Source organism: Martes martes (assembly GCF_963455335.1).
Source record: "Martes martes genome assembly, chromosome: X".
Classification (NCBI taxonomy): domain Eukaryota; kingdom Metazoa; phylum Chordata; class Mammalia; order Carnivora; family Mustelidae; genus Martes; species Martes martes.
The window spans coordinates 18,718,614-18,736,023 of NC_137897.1; the positions used below are offsets into that span (position 1 = coordinate 18,718,614).

A 17,410-nucleotide genomic window follows, 5' to 3' on the forward strand; every position below is an offset into this window, starting at 1 on the left:
TCAGCTGATACCTCTATCATGCCACCTAGTCCGTATTTCTCTTTTGTAGTGAGAATATTCAAGATCGGATCCCTCAGCAGTTTTGAAGCCTGTAATACAATATTACTGAATACAGTCGGTAAGCTGAGCATTCACTCTCCAGAGTTGCACGTTTGTCCGCTTTAATAATATCTCCCCAGAGCCCCCACCAGGGGAAGAAGTGTCTGGGACTTCAGCTCCTCTTCAACTTCCCTCCTCCTGTTAGAATCGGGCCAGCTACATTTCACCCCCACCCACCTCCCGGTGGCCTACACCGTGAAAATGGCAGCGACACCTTGAAGATTGTTAGGAGGAGGTGGAAATCCGAGATCATGGCATTCCGATCATGTCTGTATTTTGTGCAGTGCATTTCTTTTTCATAGTTTACTGGCTATTTCAGAAAAAAAGAAAGCCCCCCCCCCTCTGTTTCTTTGTCTGTCTGTCTGTCTCTGTGTGTGTATGTTGTGTTGAGACGGGCAGTCACCAGGCTTAGTGGGTGTGCTGTTTCAAAAAGTTACTTATTGCCACAGATGCCCATGTCTGAACAATCAAAGCTCTATACAGCTGATGGCACAAAGACAAGATTTGACCTGTATTTGCCAATATTAAATAGTTGTCTTTCCTATAGATTTTACTAAAAATTCCCTCAAGTTATTGCTAGGACTTGCCAGTAAGTGTAGATTCCCAGTTAGTCGATAGAAGGGAAACGGGGATTTTTAGTGTGTCAGAAACATGACGTTATCTTTTTTTTTTGAAAAATGATTTTATTTATTTATTTGACAAATAGAGAGTACAAACGTGGAGAGAGACAGAAGGAGAGGGAGAAGCAGGCTCCCCACCTAGCAGGGAGCCTGATCCTAGGACCGTGGGATCATGACCCGGGCCAAATGCAGACGCTTAAGCGACCGAGCCACCCAGGCGCCCCGAAACATGACATTATCTTAACACGGTTTGACTTTTTAAGTCTCAGGAAGTTAAATAGATCTTTTGATGTCCACATACTGGTGTGTTCTGCAGTGTCATCCAAACGCTGGACAGCTTTCTTCACACCACTCCACTAAGATAAGAGAACCTAATTCTGCACTACATCTCCATCACACTTGGCCACAAACCGCAGCCACAGGAGAGCAAGGGTTGTGTGGAAAGGCCGTGGTCTCCCCTAGCCTCCCCGTGGGGAAGGGAATGTTGTCGCCCAGGTCCTGTCTTCTCTGACCCTGGAGCCGGCCGTGGGTGGAGTCGGCCCAGCCACTGTTGCTGGGGTCACCTTTACCTGTATGTTGGTTGAGACTTCTAGAAAATACCATCGCCCACTTTCCTGTTCTTCCTCGACTTCCTTGGCCACTCCTCCTCAGGCTCCCATTCTAACTTCACCTCTTCCTAAGCCAGAAACGTTGGCATCCTTCCAGCCTCTATCCTAGGCTCTCTTCTTTATATATTCAGCTGTGGTGTTGCTCGGGACGTACCAGTTTTTGACCCTTGTTTCTTCGGCCGTTCCACAATATCCCTCTTCGGCCCCTTGGAAATGCTTTCATCTCCACTCCTTCCTTTCCTGATGGTAATATTGCCATTTTGGTTTTTTATGGCATGGGCTCACTATCTCCTATTTCTTAAAAATGATCATACAGTTGGGTTTCTTTTTGTTTTAAACTCATTTGGACATGTCTGATCATTTGCATTTACTAAAATGACTGATATGCTTGATGTTACTGTTGCGTGTTGTAGTCGTGCTTTATCATTTTACTTTTGATGGTTCCTTTCCTTTTCTTTTGCTTTTATGAAGTTGCCATCCATTCCGTTTTTTGTCCTTGCTAATTTGGACATTCCATTGTACCATTGTACTTTTCCATTCTTTTTTTTTTTTTTTGAAGATTTCATTTATTTGACACAGAGAGAGAGAGCACAAGTAAGCAGAGCGGCAGGCAGAGGGAGAGGGAGAAGTAGGCTCCCCACTGAGCAGGGAGCCCGATTTAGGGCTCCATCCCAAGACCCTGGGATCATGACCGGAGCTGAAGGCAGATGGTGAAGGACTGAGCCACCCAGGCACCCATGTACTTTTCCATTCTTTTAATGGCAACTTATTCTCTGGTATTCTTAACTATTTTGTTAACATTACTTGAAAACAAGACCCCTCAACTCTTGTCTCACTAAGGCAATTTATTTTTCCTTGCATTCCTTACTCCAATAAGATGAGATTATTAGACTATTTTAACTTCCCTTCCTTCTCTGGCCCCAGCTGAGAAATTTCAAATGTTCTTTTTCCATTCTGCCTCCACGTTCACAACATCAAAGCCTAGGTGACTCCAAAATAGTTTAGTTCTATATTATTATTAAAATTACCATTCCAGCAACTTCTTTTAAGAATACGGACCTAAAAAAATTCCTTATCTAGTACTTATATTCCGTATTCCAAGGTGTTCGCTCATGACTGATTTAGATGAAACCATGTGTTACTTATTTGCAGATATTCAATCATTATCCATTTAAATGTTAGTACTCGAGGTCTGTTTCTGTTCATTCATCGCTTGGTTAGTATGATTTAAGTATTTTTCTCCAATAGGTCATGTGGTTGTTAACATTTTTTAATTCTTAAAAAGTGAAAAAAATTGTTTATGGATGAACGAAATCCTGGCTGGATATGGGGTCCTGGGGCGGTAGTCCTGAACTCTCAGAAGTCTCTGGATGTTATTTCAACATCCTCTGTCTTCTAGACATTCAAATGTTGAATAAGAGAAGTCCAATACTCATCTTATTTTCTATTTGTAGAAAACTTACTCTTTCTGAGTAGAAACTTAAGATTTATTTTTTATTCTAGAGATTTAGACTTTCACCAAGGTATGCCTAAGTATATATATCAACTATTGCCAGAATGATGCTATGGAACAAACCACCACAAAAATCTTGGCATTAAATTATAATTATCAGTTACTCACACATTACAAATCTAGGCTGGGCTTGACTCTGACCTTCAGGTTGGGTCCAGTTCCAGTTGATGTATTTCTCATGCTTTTGAGTCAGGAGCATCCCAAAGGGTGCTCTCCTTATGGCTGAAAGCAGAACAGGAGGATGGGAAAATAAGGGAGCCCTCATTATTTAAAATGGCATCGGGAAGCCCTGAAGGGGGTAGTTCTTGGTGCGCCTGGCTGACATGTGACAGTTGATCTCGGGGTTGTGATTTCGAGCCCCACATTGGGTATAGAGATCCCTTAACTAAATAAACTTGAGAAAAATTCCAACCATCATTTAAAAAAAAACTAATAAAAGCTGATCTTCCCTTCATGTCTTTGGACTTACCTAGGGTTCAACATCACTTATATGCCCCAGAGTGCAATTGCTCTGTTATTAACTTAATCAACTATAATTCGTTCATAGATCACCAGTACAATTCTCATGGAACCTACTGGGAACTTGGTGTACTTTTTCAGTCTGCAAACTTGGGCCTTTGTTTTGTTCTAAGGGATTTTCACTTATTATTTGCTTAATTATGCTTCCGCTCTACCAGTTCCTCCTCCTTCTTCATGGCCTATTTTTTTGCTTGTTATGTCTCCTAGATCTATCCTCCACCAAGACTCTCGTCTTTTCCTTGTAAGCTCCACATTTTTGTATCTTTGAGATATTATGCTTCGAGATATTTCTTCCCTTCACCCAGATTACTGACTCTGGCTGCAGGAACAGCTATCCTCTCCTTTAATTCTTCTGCGGTATCTTTAAGTTTGAAACCACAGCATCTGGTTTCACAGAGTCTGTATGTGTGGGAAGAGGGGCCTGTGCACAGGATGGCCAACTTAGCCTGGTTTGCCCAGCACCGTCCTGGTTTTAGCACTGAGAGTCTCATACCCCTGGAACTCCCTCAATCCCAGGCAAACTGGGACAGATGGTCACCCTAATGCTGTGCTTGAATCTCTTTAAATCCTAGTTTTATTTTTTATTTGTTATCTGTCTCCTCTGGCAATCCTGTTTTTGCTGGGTCTCTGCCCTGTTTGATCTTTCTCCTTCTGGCTGCTTGTAAACTCTAAGATGTCTGGTTATTTTTCTTTTTCGACTATACTGAGACCATCTGGGTCTTGCCGGTCACATACCAGGCCTTGAAACGAATTCAGTCATTAACTTTTTTGGGAGAGAGAAAAACTTACAATGCCAGGGCAGCAAGAGAAGAGAAGGCACAGGTCCCTTTGCTCTTGTCACACATTCAAGGAGACTGCCAGTGCCACCATACCCTCCTGGATACGCAGCGTGGGGTCCACGTTCCAGCAGAGGTACCCGCACCCTCATTGCTGTCCTGTCCAGCTAGCGTGAGAAAATGACCTTCTCAAGCAAGGGACACACAAACTGCTTGGGTGCCCCGCAGTCTGGAGCCGGACCCTAGATGTTGAAAGAGCTTTCTGGGAATTCCAGCCTCTGGCACCCGAGGTCTATCGGGAAACACTTTTCCGTGGCTTTCTCTTGTTTCCTGCACATCTTGTGAGCAGAGGCACTGACAGCTTTTATTCTGAGCTAACTTTGCAAGAAAGTTTGTCGAGTGAACGGCCTTAGGAGATAGAGATCGTGTCTCCATGTGGAGCCAGAGAAAAATGTGTTTGTTGGCCGTTATAATAATGTCCCCGTTTAGGGCAAAAACTGGGCAGGTTTGCTTGCAGCCCTCTTTCTCTTACTGGTGTTTCCAAGGCTTGCTTCCTCCCCAGCGACTGGCATCCACTGAATGTGCAGCATCCGCTTGGGCCCTGCTCTGTGTTACCCCAGCAGGACACGGCGGGCAGGAGAACCAGCGCAAACAGGAAGCACGCGCTGCCTGTTGTGCTGTGGGGAATCACATCCTTTGCCTCTGGCCCAGCGTTCTTGTGATTTCTGCCAGCATCCGTGAGATTAAAGCTGACGCACTTGTCAGCTTGCAGGCAGGGGAAGGCTCGTACCCTTCCCAGTTGTCACTGGAGCTCGGTCGAGGTGACATGCTGCCCCACCAGGAACGCTGCAATAGAAGCTTCTTCCACTCTGCTCCAGCCTCAGCTGATTCGTGGTCCCAGCTGGCCAGAATGTGGTCACTTTGTCATAATTCTGCTCATTTCAATACAGCAGGTAACTGGCAACTCCAGGATGGTTGATCATCTTTGACCTCTATGTGGAGGAAGTCCCATTCTATGAGAGGGTCGTCTTCTAGGTCTGATTTATTTGGGGCACCTGGGTGGCTCAGTTGGTTAAGCAACTGCCTTTGGCTCGGGTCTTGGTCCCAGGATCCTGGGATTGAGCTCCACATTGAGCTCCCAGCTCTGCGGGGAGTCTGCTTCTCCCTCTCCCTCTGCCTGTTGTTCCCCCTGCTTGTGTTCTCACTCTCTGTCAAATAAACAAATAAAATATTAAAAAAAAAAGAAAGAAAGGTGCACCTGAGGTCACACCCCATGCATAGAGAATCTTTAAAAAAATAAAGATTTTGTTTATTTAGCAAAAAGAGAGAGAGCTTGAGTATGAGCAGGGGGTAGGGGCAGAAGGAGAAGGAGAAGCAGGCTCCCCGCTGAGCAGGGAGCCTGATGTGGGATGATCCCAGGACCCTGAGATCATGACTTGGGCTGAAGGCAGACACTTAACCCTGAGGCACCCAGGAGCCCTATAAGTTTTTTTTGTATTTTTTTTTTTTTAGGATTTTATTTATTTCAGAGACAAAGAGACAGCATGAGCAGGGGAGCAGGGGAGGGGGGCATAGGGAGAGGGAGAAGCAGGCTCCCCACTGAGCAGACATATTGCTGGATCCCAGGACCCTGGGATCATGACCTGAGCCGAAGGCAGACGCTTAACTGATTGAGCCACCCAGGTGCTCCTGATTTATAAGTATTTTTCTATGAAAATAACTTTATAAATAGCAGCTACACCTAGCCCTGGTTATTTTTTTTTTAAAAAGATTTCGTTTATTTGACATTGAGAGAGAGCATAAGCAGGGGGAACAGCAGGCAGAGTAAGAGAGAGAAACAGCCTCTCCACGGAGCAAGGAGCTGGATGTGGGGCTTGATCCCAGAAACGAGGGATCATGACCTGAGCGGAAAGCAGAAGCTTAACTGACTGAGCCAGCCAGGCACCCCAACCTAGTCCTAGTTATCTCCAGACTGACCCTGTAAATTTCTTAAGCAGCTCCAGCTTAGTGGTTAAGACTATGGGTTCTGGAGCCAGGCTATCGAGATTCAAATCCTGGCCCCTCCATGAGCAGGATGAGTTACAGTATCCTCTCAGTTGTCTTGCTTGAAAATGGAGTTTACAACACTAACCGCCAATAAGGTCATTTTGAGGATTAAATGAATAATGCATGTCTTATAAGCAACTCCTTGCCAGGCTGCTGTGATAACCACTCAGTAATCTGGCCGCTATGTACAGTTTAAGCAAGCGTGATCATCACCTGTCATCTTGCTCTTATTAGAGTGACATTAGCCTTGCTCTGCCCACTCGGTTCTCCTGGGTGAGAAGGCCAGACCCATGGGGAGGGGTCTGCAGTTCTCCAGCTCTGCCTGGGAGTGGAAGGATGGCCGTACAGCCAGGGAGCGGTATTTTGAAACTTGCCTGGTCCACATCTAAATTACATCTTCCAACATAAGAGCGTCACTTACACGGAGAATATATTAATGTCCAACTGTTTGAGTCTGAATCACTCTCTCTTTCAGATGGTGCCAAACTCTGGCCGAGATGCCAGGTATTAGCCCCCCCCCCCCCCCAAGCACCAACACATAGTTAAGCGACAGGCTGTAATCTGTCATTTCATCCATCCGCCTTAGGGTCTCTCCAACCATATGGTGAGCCCACCATGGATGGGTCTATGTCTTGTCCTCAGTGAGGCCGTAAAGAGGGCAGTGTGGGAAAGGACATGGTCTCTCACCCCAAGAAGCTTGGGTCCGAATCTGGGCTCTGATAGTTTATAGGTAGGTGACCCTTAGCTCCCAAAGCCTTGTGTCCACATTCATAATTGTACCTTCCTTATGCAGTCCTTACAAGGACTGAGTGAGTTACAACAGGTATATCACAACAGTGCCTAGCATGTAGTGAGAAAAGTGGGAAGAAATCCTCTATTTTATAGCCTAGGTGTTTTTCAAGATGCAATGAAAGCAATTAAGTACTTTTTCCCTGTAGATGAAATACTAAAGTTCTGGAGATGAAGGATTATTTTGTGGAAAAAGATATTTACCTGAAACACTACTGATACTGTCAAGGACATCCTCATCCTCACCCATGAGCATAAACTCAGCTTCTGCTAATGAACGGGTAGCCACGGAGCTATTTCAGGAGGCAGCACACAACGAAACACAAGGACAAGATTGGTAGCGGTTGGGGAAGGTGGGAGAGGCGGGAACATGACCCTGAAGACAGCTTATCCAGCAAGGAACCTAACATGTTTAGTTATTTGTAAGAAAACAAAAGTTTCTTAGGACAAGTGGATGTTTTCCCCAAGATTTTCTCAAAATAGAAATTGAGAATGGGATAAGAGATTTGTTTTAACTTACATTTATGAGTAAGCACACCCTCGCTCTGCAGAGACACATCCCGGGACTGCATGCAGGCACTGGTCAATACTTTTTCATCTGGAATCTTTTTTCATATATAATTTTATTTTTTTTGAAGATTTTATTTATTTGACACATAGAGATCACAAGTAGGCAGAGAGGCAGGCAGAGAGAGACGGGGAAGCAGGCTCCCCGCTGAGCAGAGAGCACGATGCAGGGCTCGATCCCAGGACCCTTGGATCACGACCCAAGCCGAAGGCAGAGGCTTTAACCCACTGAGCCACCCAGGAGCCCCTCATCTGGAATCTTGTCTCCATCATCTTATGGTCTGTGTTCTGCCCCCTGATCTGTGATAGGGTGACAAGCCACTAAAGTCTTGAGCATTCTGTTTCCCAATCTCTTTATTACGTACTCATCTCTGCTGATGTGACAGGCATTATTCTACTGTGACTTTATCATACTGGGAATGTAGCTTAAATTGATAAAGGCTGAACTTACATGAGTTGTGAATAAGATCTAGATTCTGAAGAGGCATTTTTCTTTTCTTTGGTATCCATATTCTCCCCATCCCAGCTGGAGCCTAACACAGCACAAGGCACATGGTAAGTCCTCCCTACACAATTGTGTGAATAAATACACACTCTGGGATTTTACTTCAAGGGTGTTTACCCTTTCCTGTTCATCAGTGTGGCAGCTGCCTCAAATGGCCAGTCTCGGATGGGGATGATTAGAAGCAAATAATCAAAGATCACCAATGGGAATTTGACACAAATACTGATTTATTTATTGTACAGGAAGGGAGTGCCACATTACTCAAAAAAAAGTTCACCTATATCTCCCTGTAATACGTTTCAACCATGAACAACATAGCTTTAAATTACCCAAGTCTGTTATGTGCATATTTTTGAGAAATATCGTACAGTACTGTAAATTAATTTTCTCCTCCCATAATTTCCATAATATTTTCCATAATAAATTCCATAATATTTTCTTTTGCCTAGCTTACTTTATCGTAAGAATACAGTATTTAATACATATAAAGACAACATACGTGTTAGCCAAGTGTTTAGGTGATCGGTAAGGCTTCCGGTCAACAATAGGCTAGTAGGAGTTAAATTTTTAGTGAGACAAGAGACACAGATTTTTGACTTTGTGGGGAGTCGGCACCCCTAAACCCACATCGTTCAAGGGTCACCAGGACCGAGAGGGCAAAAGGAAAGTACATCAGATCGGGTGAGATTCGGAGTGCAGGTGTCTGGCTGGTTCCCAAGGCCAAGCGGAAACTCCTCTAAGCCAGTGGTCATTACGCTGGGTCACTTCTAAAAGGTGCAGGCACCATCAACGAAGTTGTCCAGGAGGGGTTACCTACAGCCCTACCGGGCTCAGCGTCCCTCCCACGGCACATCTGACCTTGGCTTGAGGTTGGCCGAAATCTTCCCTTAGCTGGGCCGGGACAGCACGTTAGTACAGCGGGGTCGATCAAGTAGGACCCACCGGTCACCTGCCTCTTCGCTCATCTCTTCGTAAAAGGCGAAAGATTTGCACGATCTGAAGAGAAACCAGAGTATCGCTCATCTCCTTGGGAGCGGCCAGACCTCATTTCCCTTTTCTGTTAGGGCCAGAGGCAGGCAAGCGTGCGTGTGTACGTAGCAAAACAAAGTTCAGGGACACAGGCTGCCCTTTAAAAATTGTAATGCGACAACACGTGAGGAGCTCTCAAAGAAATCCTTGCACACCAACGTTCCTAGCAGCAGGACTGACGACGGCCGAAAGGTTTCGCCAGCAAGGGGAACGTCCACGGACGGAGACCCGGCAGACACAGTGAGGTACGTGCACACCAGCGTGTAAGACTCAGCCGAACGAGAACGAGCAAAGCCCGGCGGGGGTGACACCACACGTGAACCTGGAACACCTTGTGCCGAGCGAGAGCGGCCAGACGTGAGAGGACACGAGCTCTCTGATTCCATCGTCAGCAAGTGTCGAGAACAGGGAAGTCCTCAGACACAGAAAGCAAACTGGTGCTTCCGGGGCTGGGGGAGAGGACGGCAGCCAGTGCTTCCTGGCTACAGAGGCCTCCCCGGGGCTGAGGGAGCTGTTTGGGAAATACAGCTGGTGATGGCACAGCCACGAAGATGCAGTGACTGACACCCAGCTGTACCCCTGAAGACGGGTGACTGTCGCTCCTGTGAAGTCCGCCTCCGTACAAGGGAAGGGGAAACAGGAAGAACTTCAGGGCTGTCGTGAGCCCCACCGACACGAGAAAGCAGCAACGGACATGGGGGAGCCGGGATGCTGAGCAGCCCACGGGCACCAGGAGGGGACAGGCAGAAACGGGGGTAGGGGTCCCGCTTCAGAATCTGACCAGAGGTCGCCAACACTTGAAAAGCAAACAAATAACACACATTTTCAAATGCGTAGCTCCTCCACGTCTCCAAATAACCGGGAGTTCTGAGCCAAGTAAAGGACCACACAGGGAGAAAGCAAGACATCCCACAGGTGCCTTTTCGAGGCCAGTGATTGCACCTGGACGAGAGGGGCTGGGCTCTGCGGGGGGCAGCGTGGGCACTGAGTGCAGCCTGGGGACCACCACCAAGCAGGGGCGCCCCTGAGCCACTCTGCCGCCCTGGGAGGTCTCCCACATCCTCCGTGTAAGCCTGGCAAGCATATCCTCTCTGGGCAGGTTTCACAGTTTCTTTCAAAACAAATTTGCCAGAATTGCATTTAATACACGGTGCACAAACACTGAAGCACATACAAAGTCCACTCTTTCAAAAGGGGTTTCTGGTATTGACTAAGTCACTTCAGTACAGATGATGCACAGGGAAACCATGTGCAAAAAGCTACGCCCTTCCCTTCCCAGGCTACAACACACAGGAAACTTCGGGACCTCATGCCAAGCAAAGGAAGCCAGTCACTGCGGGACAAACACGCTTCAGGATTCATACAAAGTATCCGAAGCAGTCCGACTGGGGAAAACAGAAAACAGAATGCTGGGTGCCTGGGCTGGGGGGGGGGGGTGGGGAACGGGGAGCTCTGCTGGTGGGGACAGTTGCCCTTTTGCAAGAGAATAGCTCCAGAAGGCCTTGGGAAGCCACGTCCATCTACTGAGCACCAACTGAACCGCACCCCTTCAAGATGGTTAAGGCGGTACATCTTAGGTCAGGATTTTTACCTCCCCTAAAAATTTGGACAACCATCCTCTTCAAGGAGTACCCATGTTAACTGTTTTGCTAGTGCAGTTTTACGGTTTTCGAGAAATTATAGTTTCGGGGGTTTCGACCGAACCCAGTTTGGAGCTGGATCTACTGTAGAACATTAACAAGAAAGATGGCTCTGTCCACAAGGACAGCAACAAAGCAACGACTTTAAGCAAAAACAATCCCAGTGGCTGAAGTCGCTGCCTTGTTTCTACGAACCGCTCACGAGCTTGTGCTTCCATAAACAGTTTGGACACCGAGACGTAAAATACGGACACATCGAGGAAAAGAAAAAAAAACACAACCACCCCAAAACCAAAACCAAAATGAAGTCAAACTTCGGGAGCCGATTTGGGCCCATGCTCTGGTGTTTTCTACAAAGAGAAAATACGGCAAGACTCAGGATTTGGGAGGGGAAGGCGGGCCTCTGTCCATTTTACCTTTGGCCTGGCTTGCGGGCTGCTGGCCCAGAGGCGGCCCGGCTGTCGGGGCGGCGACTGTCGTCACGGCCACAGGGCCCTGCAAGATTCTCAGCTGTGGTCCCTGCGGCTGGGGCGGCTGCTGCGAGGCAGGGGCCGGCCGCTGTGTGTGCGCGGGACAAGGACCGCTCTGCTCGGGGCTTCTCTGGCTCTCCCCAGAGCCAAGCGGGGCCAACTCCGCCGCGTGGGGCTGCGGCAACTCCCCCTCTCCGGCCAGCTTTAGCACCACAGCCTGCTGAGCAGAGGAGGCCCTTTCTGGACTGGCTGCACCTCTTGCACTTGGACCCTGGGGCCCAGGCCGCTGAGGACCCCCAGTGGAGGCTTGCTGAAGCTGTTCTCGGGAAATCAACTGATAGAGCCGCCGCTCTGGCTGCTGCGCGGTGTCCAAAAGGAGCGAATCTTGGGGAACCTCCTGGAGAGTTACTGGCCTGAGGCCGGGAGCGTGTTTTAAAAAAAACTGGACGCGGACCGGAGGACGCCGCGCTGCAGCGGGCGCCGCACTGGGGGGCCGAGCGCCGGAGGGCAGGCTGCTGGGCTTGATCCCCGCGGGAGCCTCGGCGCCAGCCTGAGGGCCCTGGCCCGGGCCGGAGCCCCTCTCCAAAGCCCGCGCTCCGCAACCAGGGCCCGCCACCTGGAGGAGGCTGTGGCCCGCGGAGCTGGCCGTGACCTGGGCGGCCGGGCTGCTCTGCGATGAGCTGGCGGGGGACGGGGTGGTCGCAGGCAGCCTGCTGACTCCAGGGCCCTGCTTCCCAGAGGATTTCTGGGACTTGGCCATGACCGGGGTGGCCGGGGCTCTCAGGGAGGAGCTGGCGGTGGGCAAAGTGCCTGCAGGAAACACGCTCACTCGAATCACTTCCACAGAGGATTTCTGGGCCTTGGCCGGGACCCGGGTGGCCGGGGCTCTCGCTGACGAGCTGGCCGTGGGCAGGGGGGCTGCAGGAAGCGTGCCCACTCCGGTCACGCTCACAGAGGACTGCTGGGAGCCGGCCGAGACCCGGCTGGCCGGGGTCCTTTGTGGTGCGCTGGCGGCGGACACGGTGGCTGCAGGAAGCGGGCTCCCTCGATTCACGTCCACGGGGGATTGCTGGGAAGGACTCGGTGGCTTACGAGCGGGAGCAGGAGATGGAGATTTAAGAAAGCTGCTGGCCTCCCATGGAATAAAACTGCTCCCCGACCGGCTCTTTCCCGAGCTCCAGGCAAGTCTGATGCGCAGAGGTGGCGGTCCCATGCCCTCCCCCTGGACTGGAGACCGAGCCGACGCCATGGCAGGCTGTTCTGGGTCGTTCCCGGGAGGAAGCCCACTGAGGCCGCCTGAGCCGTGCGACCCGGTGACCGTACAGCTGGTCCGCTGCGGGACCGCCAGCTCTGCCCCCGTGACCACCCCGCCGGCAGCAGTCTTTGATTCGGGCGGGACGCTGCCTGAACGGTCATCTGTGCAGGGGTGCGGAGGAGACATCTGTCCCTCCCATCCGTCTTCCTTCCAGGGCCTTCTCGCTCTAGAGAAAGGTGGATTATTCGGCGGCGGCGGCGGCGGCGACTGCAGGAAGGTCAGTTCCGTGCTCTGAGGCTCATGGCCAGCTTCACAGCCACAGGCACCACCGTCCCTCACCTCGCCGGCTGGCCAGACTCCCGGAGGCGAGACGTCCCGTTGGGCCGACCTCTTCCCTCTGGCATATTTCTGCACATCCACTTCCGAAGGCACCGCCAAGTCACAGGGTCTCCGCTTCCACGTATCTACGCAGCTCCCCGCTTTAGAAATTTTGAGGTCGTACCGCCGACGGTCTTGGCTCTCTCTGCGTGTCCTGCAAGAGGCCCATGCTGTCAGCTCAGGAGGAGGGGGACAAGCAGACAGCTCCCGCTGCCGATGCAGAGAGGGGGCAGAGTACCTCCTGAAGCTCCTTTTCATCGGCCCAGCGTTCATCTTTTGCTTGTTATAGAGCAGCCTGTTCGCGGTGCAGGCCACTGCTACAGAAGGATCCAGACACAGGGGCTCGGCCGTAGCCAAGATCAGCTGGCTCTCAAGCGACAGCTTGTCTTCCTGGGTCCATTCCTGGCCATCGCTGGCTATGGACTGCACGTCGCAGGCTAACGTCTGCATGGTCGGGCGCAGCAGAATGTGCCTGCTCTGGTAGCCCGGAGGTTCCCCACCGCTGCACTGCCTGTAGTCCCGCACCTGCGCTATGACGCACCCGCACTGGAAGAGGTTCACCTCCGATTTTTCCAGCACGTCCAGCAGAGCAGGAGGTAATTCTTCAGCATCCAGGTAGTCAAGCAATTCGCGTTCTTCGTACGGCAGCCGAACGGTCTCCGAATACGCTCCGTGTTTCCCCTGGAGCATCAGCGAATATCCCCCCTCTGCCCGGTGCAGGTTGACCACTAAACATGGCAACGACTCTCTCCTCACGAGCTTCTCTAGCAAGTTCACGCTGCTTCTTAGCTCCTCCGGAGCCTCAGGCTCTCTCCCACATTCTTCCACGTAGATGTCGTAAAGTTTTTCGTAGAGAGATGCTTCCCCACTCGACGAGCCTTTCCTCTTAGGAGGCCTCTGCTGGGCACCTGCGATGATATAGTCCGCACGGTCCAAAGCCCTTTCCAGGGCCTGTTGCATCGTGGTGCAAAAGGGGCCCTAAAGACAAGAGAAAACCAAACGCCTTGAGAAGCGGGCCGAAAACGCTGGCTTTCACGTCGAGGTAGAGTCCGGCCTGCGCCGCAACTCGCCCGCGGCGCGGTGAGCCAGGGGCCTCAGTTCCCAGTGGACGGCCAGGAGCCCGCCCCAGGAAAGCAGCACACGACATACCTGCGATCAGGGGAGAACCCCTACACGTGCCTGAGCCGCCACCGCGGGTCCCGACTCCCCGCAGGCTGGGCCGGAAGTGGGCGGGTGGGCGCACCCCCTCCCGCCCTCCCCGCCCTCCCCCCGCCCCCCGTCCCCGCCCCCTGCGGGAGCATCCGCTGGCGCGCATGTGCGCTCTCTGCAGGCCACCAAGGCAGGCTTCAAGCCTCCTCCTGTTGTTGCCTCCGCCCCGGGGCCACGAGGCCCAGGGCCCGCACTCCCGCGGCAGGGCCACACCTTTGCTTTGCGCTTAAGGCCCAGGGCACGCCGCCGCCGAAGCGCAGGCAACGATCCACGATCCGAGGAATACGCCCTCTGCGGTCCGGTCCCAAGTCCATGCCGGTTCGCGCAGAAAGGCGGCTGTCGCCGAAGCCTTGGAAGCCGTTCCTTTCCTTTCTGGGCCGGCGCTTCCCCCAGAATTGTTCACTGTTTCCTCCGAGTCTCTTGTCGCGGCCCGCAGGGCTGCGCCTGGTGCCCGTCACCGCTTGCGCACACCCCACAGCGCACGTGGGCAGTAGCCCCTGCCTACGCCGGGGGAGGCTCGCTGAATCTGGTGCGGGCATCGCCATTCTTCTCCAGTCTTCAGGGGTCCGCCCGGTGGTGGTCCTGTCGCTGTGCGCAAGACATGCCGTTCCGATCCTTAAGCATTGCCCTGGTACTGCCCCGTGTGTCCCGTAAGGGCGCTTTCCAAGGATGCCGTAGGCCACGCGTCTGTCCCGTCTGGGGCCACAGCTCGGCTTGAGACTCTCGGTTTGGAAGGGTGGCCTGCGTGTCCTGAGGCTGAGAGCTAGTGTCCCCGGTGATGGCAGCACATTCCAGCCATCAGTCGGACTTGGAGCCCACAGCCGGGTTGCTAAGCTTGGGTCTGGAGGGAGCTGATGGGGACCTGGAGAACTGAGGGGCCCTTGCTGTCCACAGCCTTGGCTGCCTTGAGATGCGCCGGCCCTCTGGGACAGCTTTAAAAGACACCCTTGAGGTTTACGCGAGACGCGGTGATAATAGCATATGCACAGAATAGTCCCACGGAGGAAAAGAAGCCAAGCCGAGTCGGAGAAACTCCCGAATTTCACACGACTCTAAACCCGGGCTGGCTTGCAACCACTGGCAATGGTGCCAACTGCACGTGTAGTAGATAGGACCGTCAGCCCAGCGAGGATCAAACGCTTTTTGACAGAGAGCTCCTGAGCGACAGATGACCCGGGTTCAGGGAGGGGCAAGAAGGCTTTCTGCTGGCCATCTGCTGTCTTCGGGCGAGTGGGTACTTGGGGAGCGCCTCGAGGGGGCTTGAGTCCTGTCTAGTTTCTGCCCTCTCTTACACGTCCTCCCGTGCCTCTCTCTTTCCCACCTCCACTTGCCCGAATGGAGGCTGAGGCGCAGACTGGACGGCGAAAGCGTATTCTTCCTGGCAGTAACGCCTCCCGAAGAAGAAAGAAGCCCGAGACTTGCGCCGGCCGGCCGCTCCTGGCCTGGGGAGCGGACTCCCAGCTTCCCAGCAGGGCGGCGGAGGGTCGGGACCCGGTGAGGCCAGCGACGGGTCCTGGGGCGGCAGGCTGAGGGAGAGACCCGCTCTCGGGCGGTCCCGGGCCCATCCCATCGGGGTCGGTGCCCCGGAGACGTCGCCCGCCTCCCCTCGGCCCGGCCCTGCCTCAAGTCCCTGGCCCCCCAGCGCCCGCCCCCTCCCCGGCTCCTCTCTCTCCTCCCTCTCCCACGTGTCTGGGCTCGGGCCGGAGTCCCCGGTCCACCGACGGCCGAACCGCCCCGGGCTCCCTCCGGAGTCCCTGGGGACCGACACCGTGTCTCCTCCACCCCCGTTCGCTCACCGCCTCGAGGGCTCACTCCTTGGCCCCAGGCTGGCTGGCGGTGTCGATTGAAGGAATGGTGGGCGCCGCGCTCTAGTTCCCCCAACTGCAGACTCCTCGGGAATCTCGCCAAGTAAATACTGTACCCCCTTTCCAAAACGAGGAGGGTACCCGCAGCCAGGTCTTCCGGCTCTGGTGCCCTGGACGGTGCCAGGATCGCCCCACCGGGGCGGGGCTGGGGGCTGCCTGCGCGCCGCGGGCCGTTCAGCCGCATCCGCGGCGCGGTCTGGTGCGTGCCCGTGCCCGTGCCCTTGCCCTTGCCCTCAGTTGCCAGGACCCAACATGGCCCCAGGTATTGCCAGCTCTCCCTGGCTGGCGGGGAGGGCCGGGGGCAAGATCCTCCCCTGGCGGAGAACCGCCCCACTGTAGACCGGCTCTGGAAACCACGAGTGTCATCCAAAGGCCGCCCTTTAGCCGACCACAACCGGGGCACTTGTCACGGGCCAGAGAGAGAGGGGGAGAGAGAGAGAGAGAGAGAGAGAGAGAGAGAGAGAGGTGCATCTGCCCCCCTGCCACGTGATGGCCCGGATCCGCGGTGTTGCCCTGGCCTTGTCCTCGGCTGGGGTTCCCCACAAGTGCTCCCTGGGAAGAGGATCTGAGGGCAGGCGGTTGACCTGGGAGCTCATCCCCAGAAGCACCCGCAGGGGAAAGGGGGTGACCTGGGAACGAAGACAGCAGCGGGCACGTCCGTGAGCGGAAGACCGCCGTGGACCGCCGGTCCCTGAGAGGCAAGGGAGCTGGGGCGTGTAGCCGTCCACTCCTCTCTCTCACTGGCGGAGGACAGCCCTGAAACTGTTCCCTGTCTCTCCAGCTTGCCACTCAGGAGAGCCACCCGTGCTGACGTGGCCACTCGCTACCCTCAGACGGAGAGTCACCGGCGCTGGCACTAGCGCTGCGGCTGCGGGGAGAACGTCCGGCGCCGTGGCGATCCGGGCAGGGCGCCCGCGGCCCCTGCTGCACGCGCGATCCGAGCTCAGGGCGAGCGGTGGGCCCTTCCTTCCCGGTGCAGCAGAGAAATGTGTGCTGTCTGGTAGATCTGGCGGTGTGGACACGGGAAATGCTACCCCGTGGCCGGGTGAAACGGACAGTGGCGTGTGAGGGGGTTGTGTGCGCGCCCGTGAGAGAGTGTCTGCTCTTAAGGCCACCGCGGCCTCCGGCTAGCTTGGGGCCTGCTCCCTAGCCCCCGCCTGGGGGAACCCCTAGGCCTTCTGGCCGCAGGCGCCCCCGGACGAGGCTCTCCCCCGGCTGCGCGTGTCCTCCAGCGGGCGTCGGTGGGCCTGGCCGCGCTTGGCGTGCTGCAGCCGGCCCCTGCACTCGCACGCCCTGATTGCCTGGTCTTCCCACAAGATGAGGGGGTCTAAAAAAACCCGCTCCCAGTGCACACCGTCCTTGGAGCCCTTCAGGCACGTTAATGAGCTCACTGGCTGTTTACAAGGACTCCGATGGCTGCCCTCCCCTACAGCAGCCTGACCTAGTTGCACACGCTGAGAAAACTCACGGCCAGGCCAACCCAGGCTAGTGGGAGAGGAGAGTTCCGTTAATTGCAAGAAAA

General features: G+C 53.5%; 1 protein-coding gene across 1 annotated transcript; it reads right to left on the reverse strand.

Annotated features, from left to right (window-relative positions):
* Positions 1-9,459: 9,459 nt before the first annotated feature.
* LOC308337008 (transcription factor SPT20 homolog) lies at positions 9,460-13,774 on the reverse strand (the record flags this gene model as incomplete). Its single annotated transcript, XM_080794923.1, has 2 exons — positions 9,460-9,782; positions 11,128-13,774. The coding sequence occupies 2 exons, from the start codon at positions 13,772-13,774 to the stop codon at positions 9,460-9,462; spliced, it is 2,970 nt and encodes a 989-aa protein (XP_080651049.1).
* Between the last annotated feature and the right edge of the window lie 3,636 nt (positions 13,775-17,410).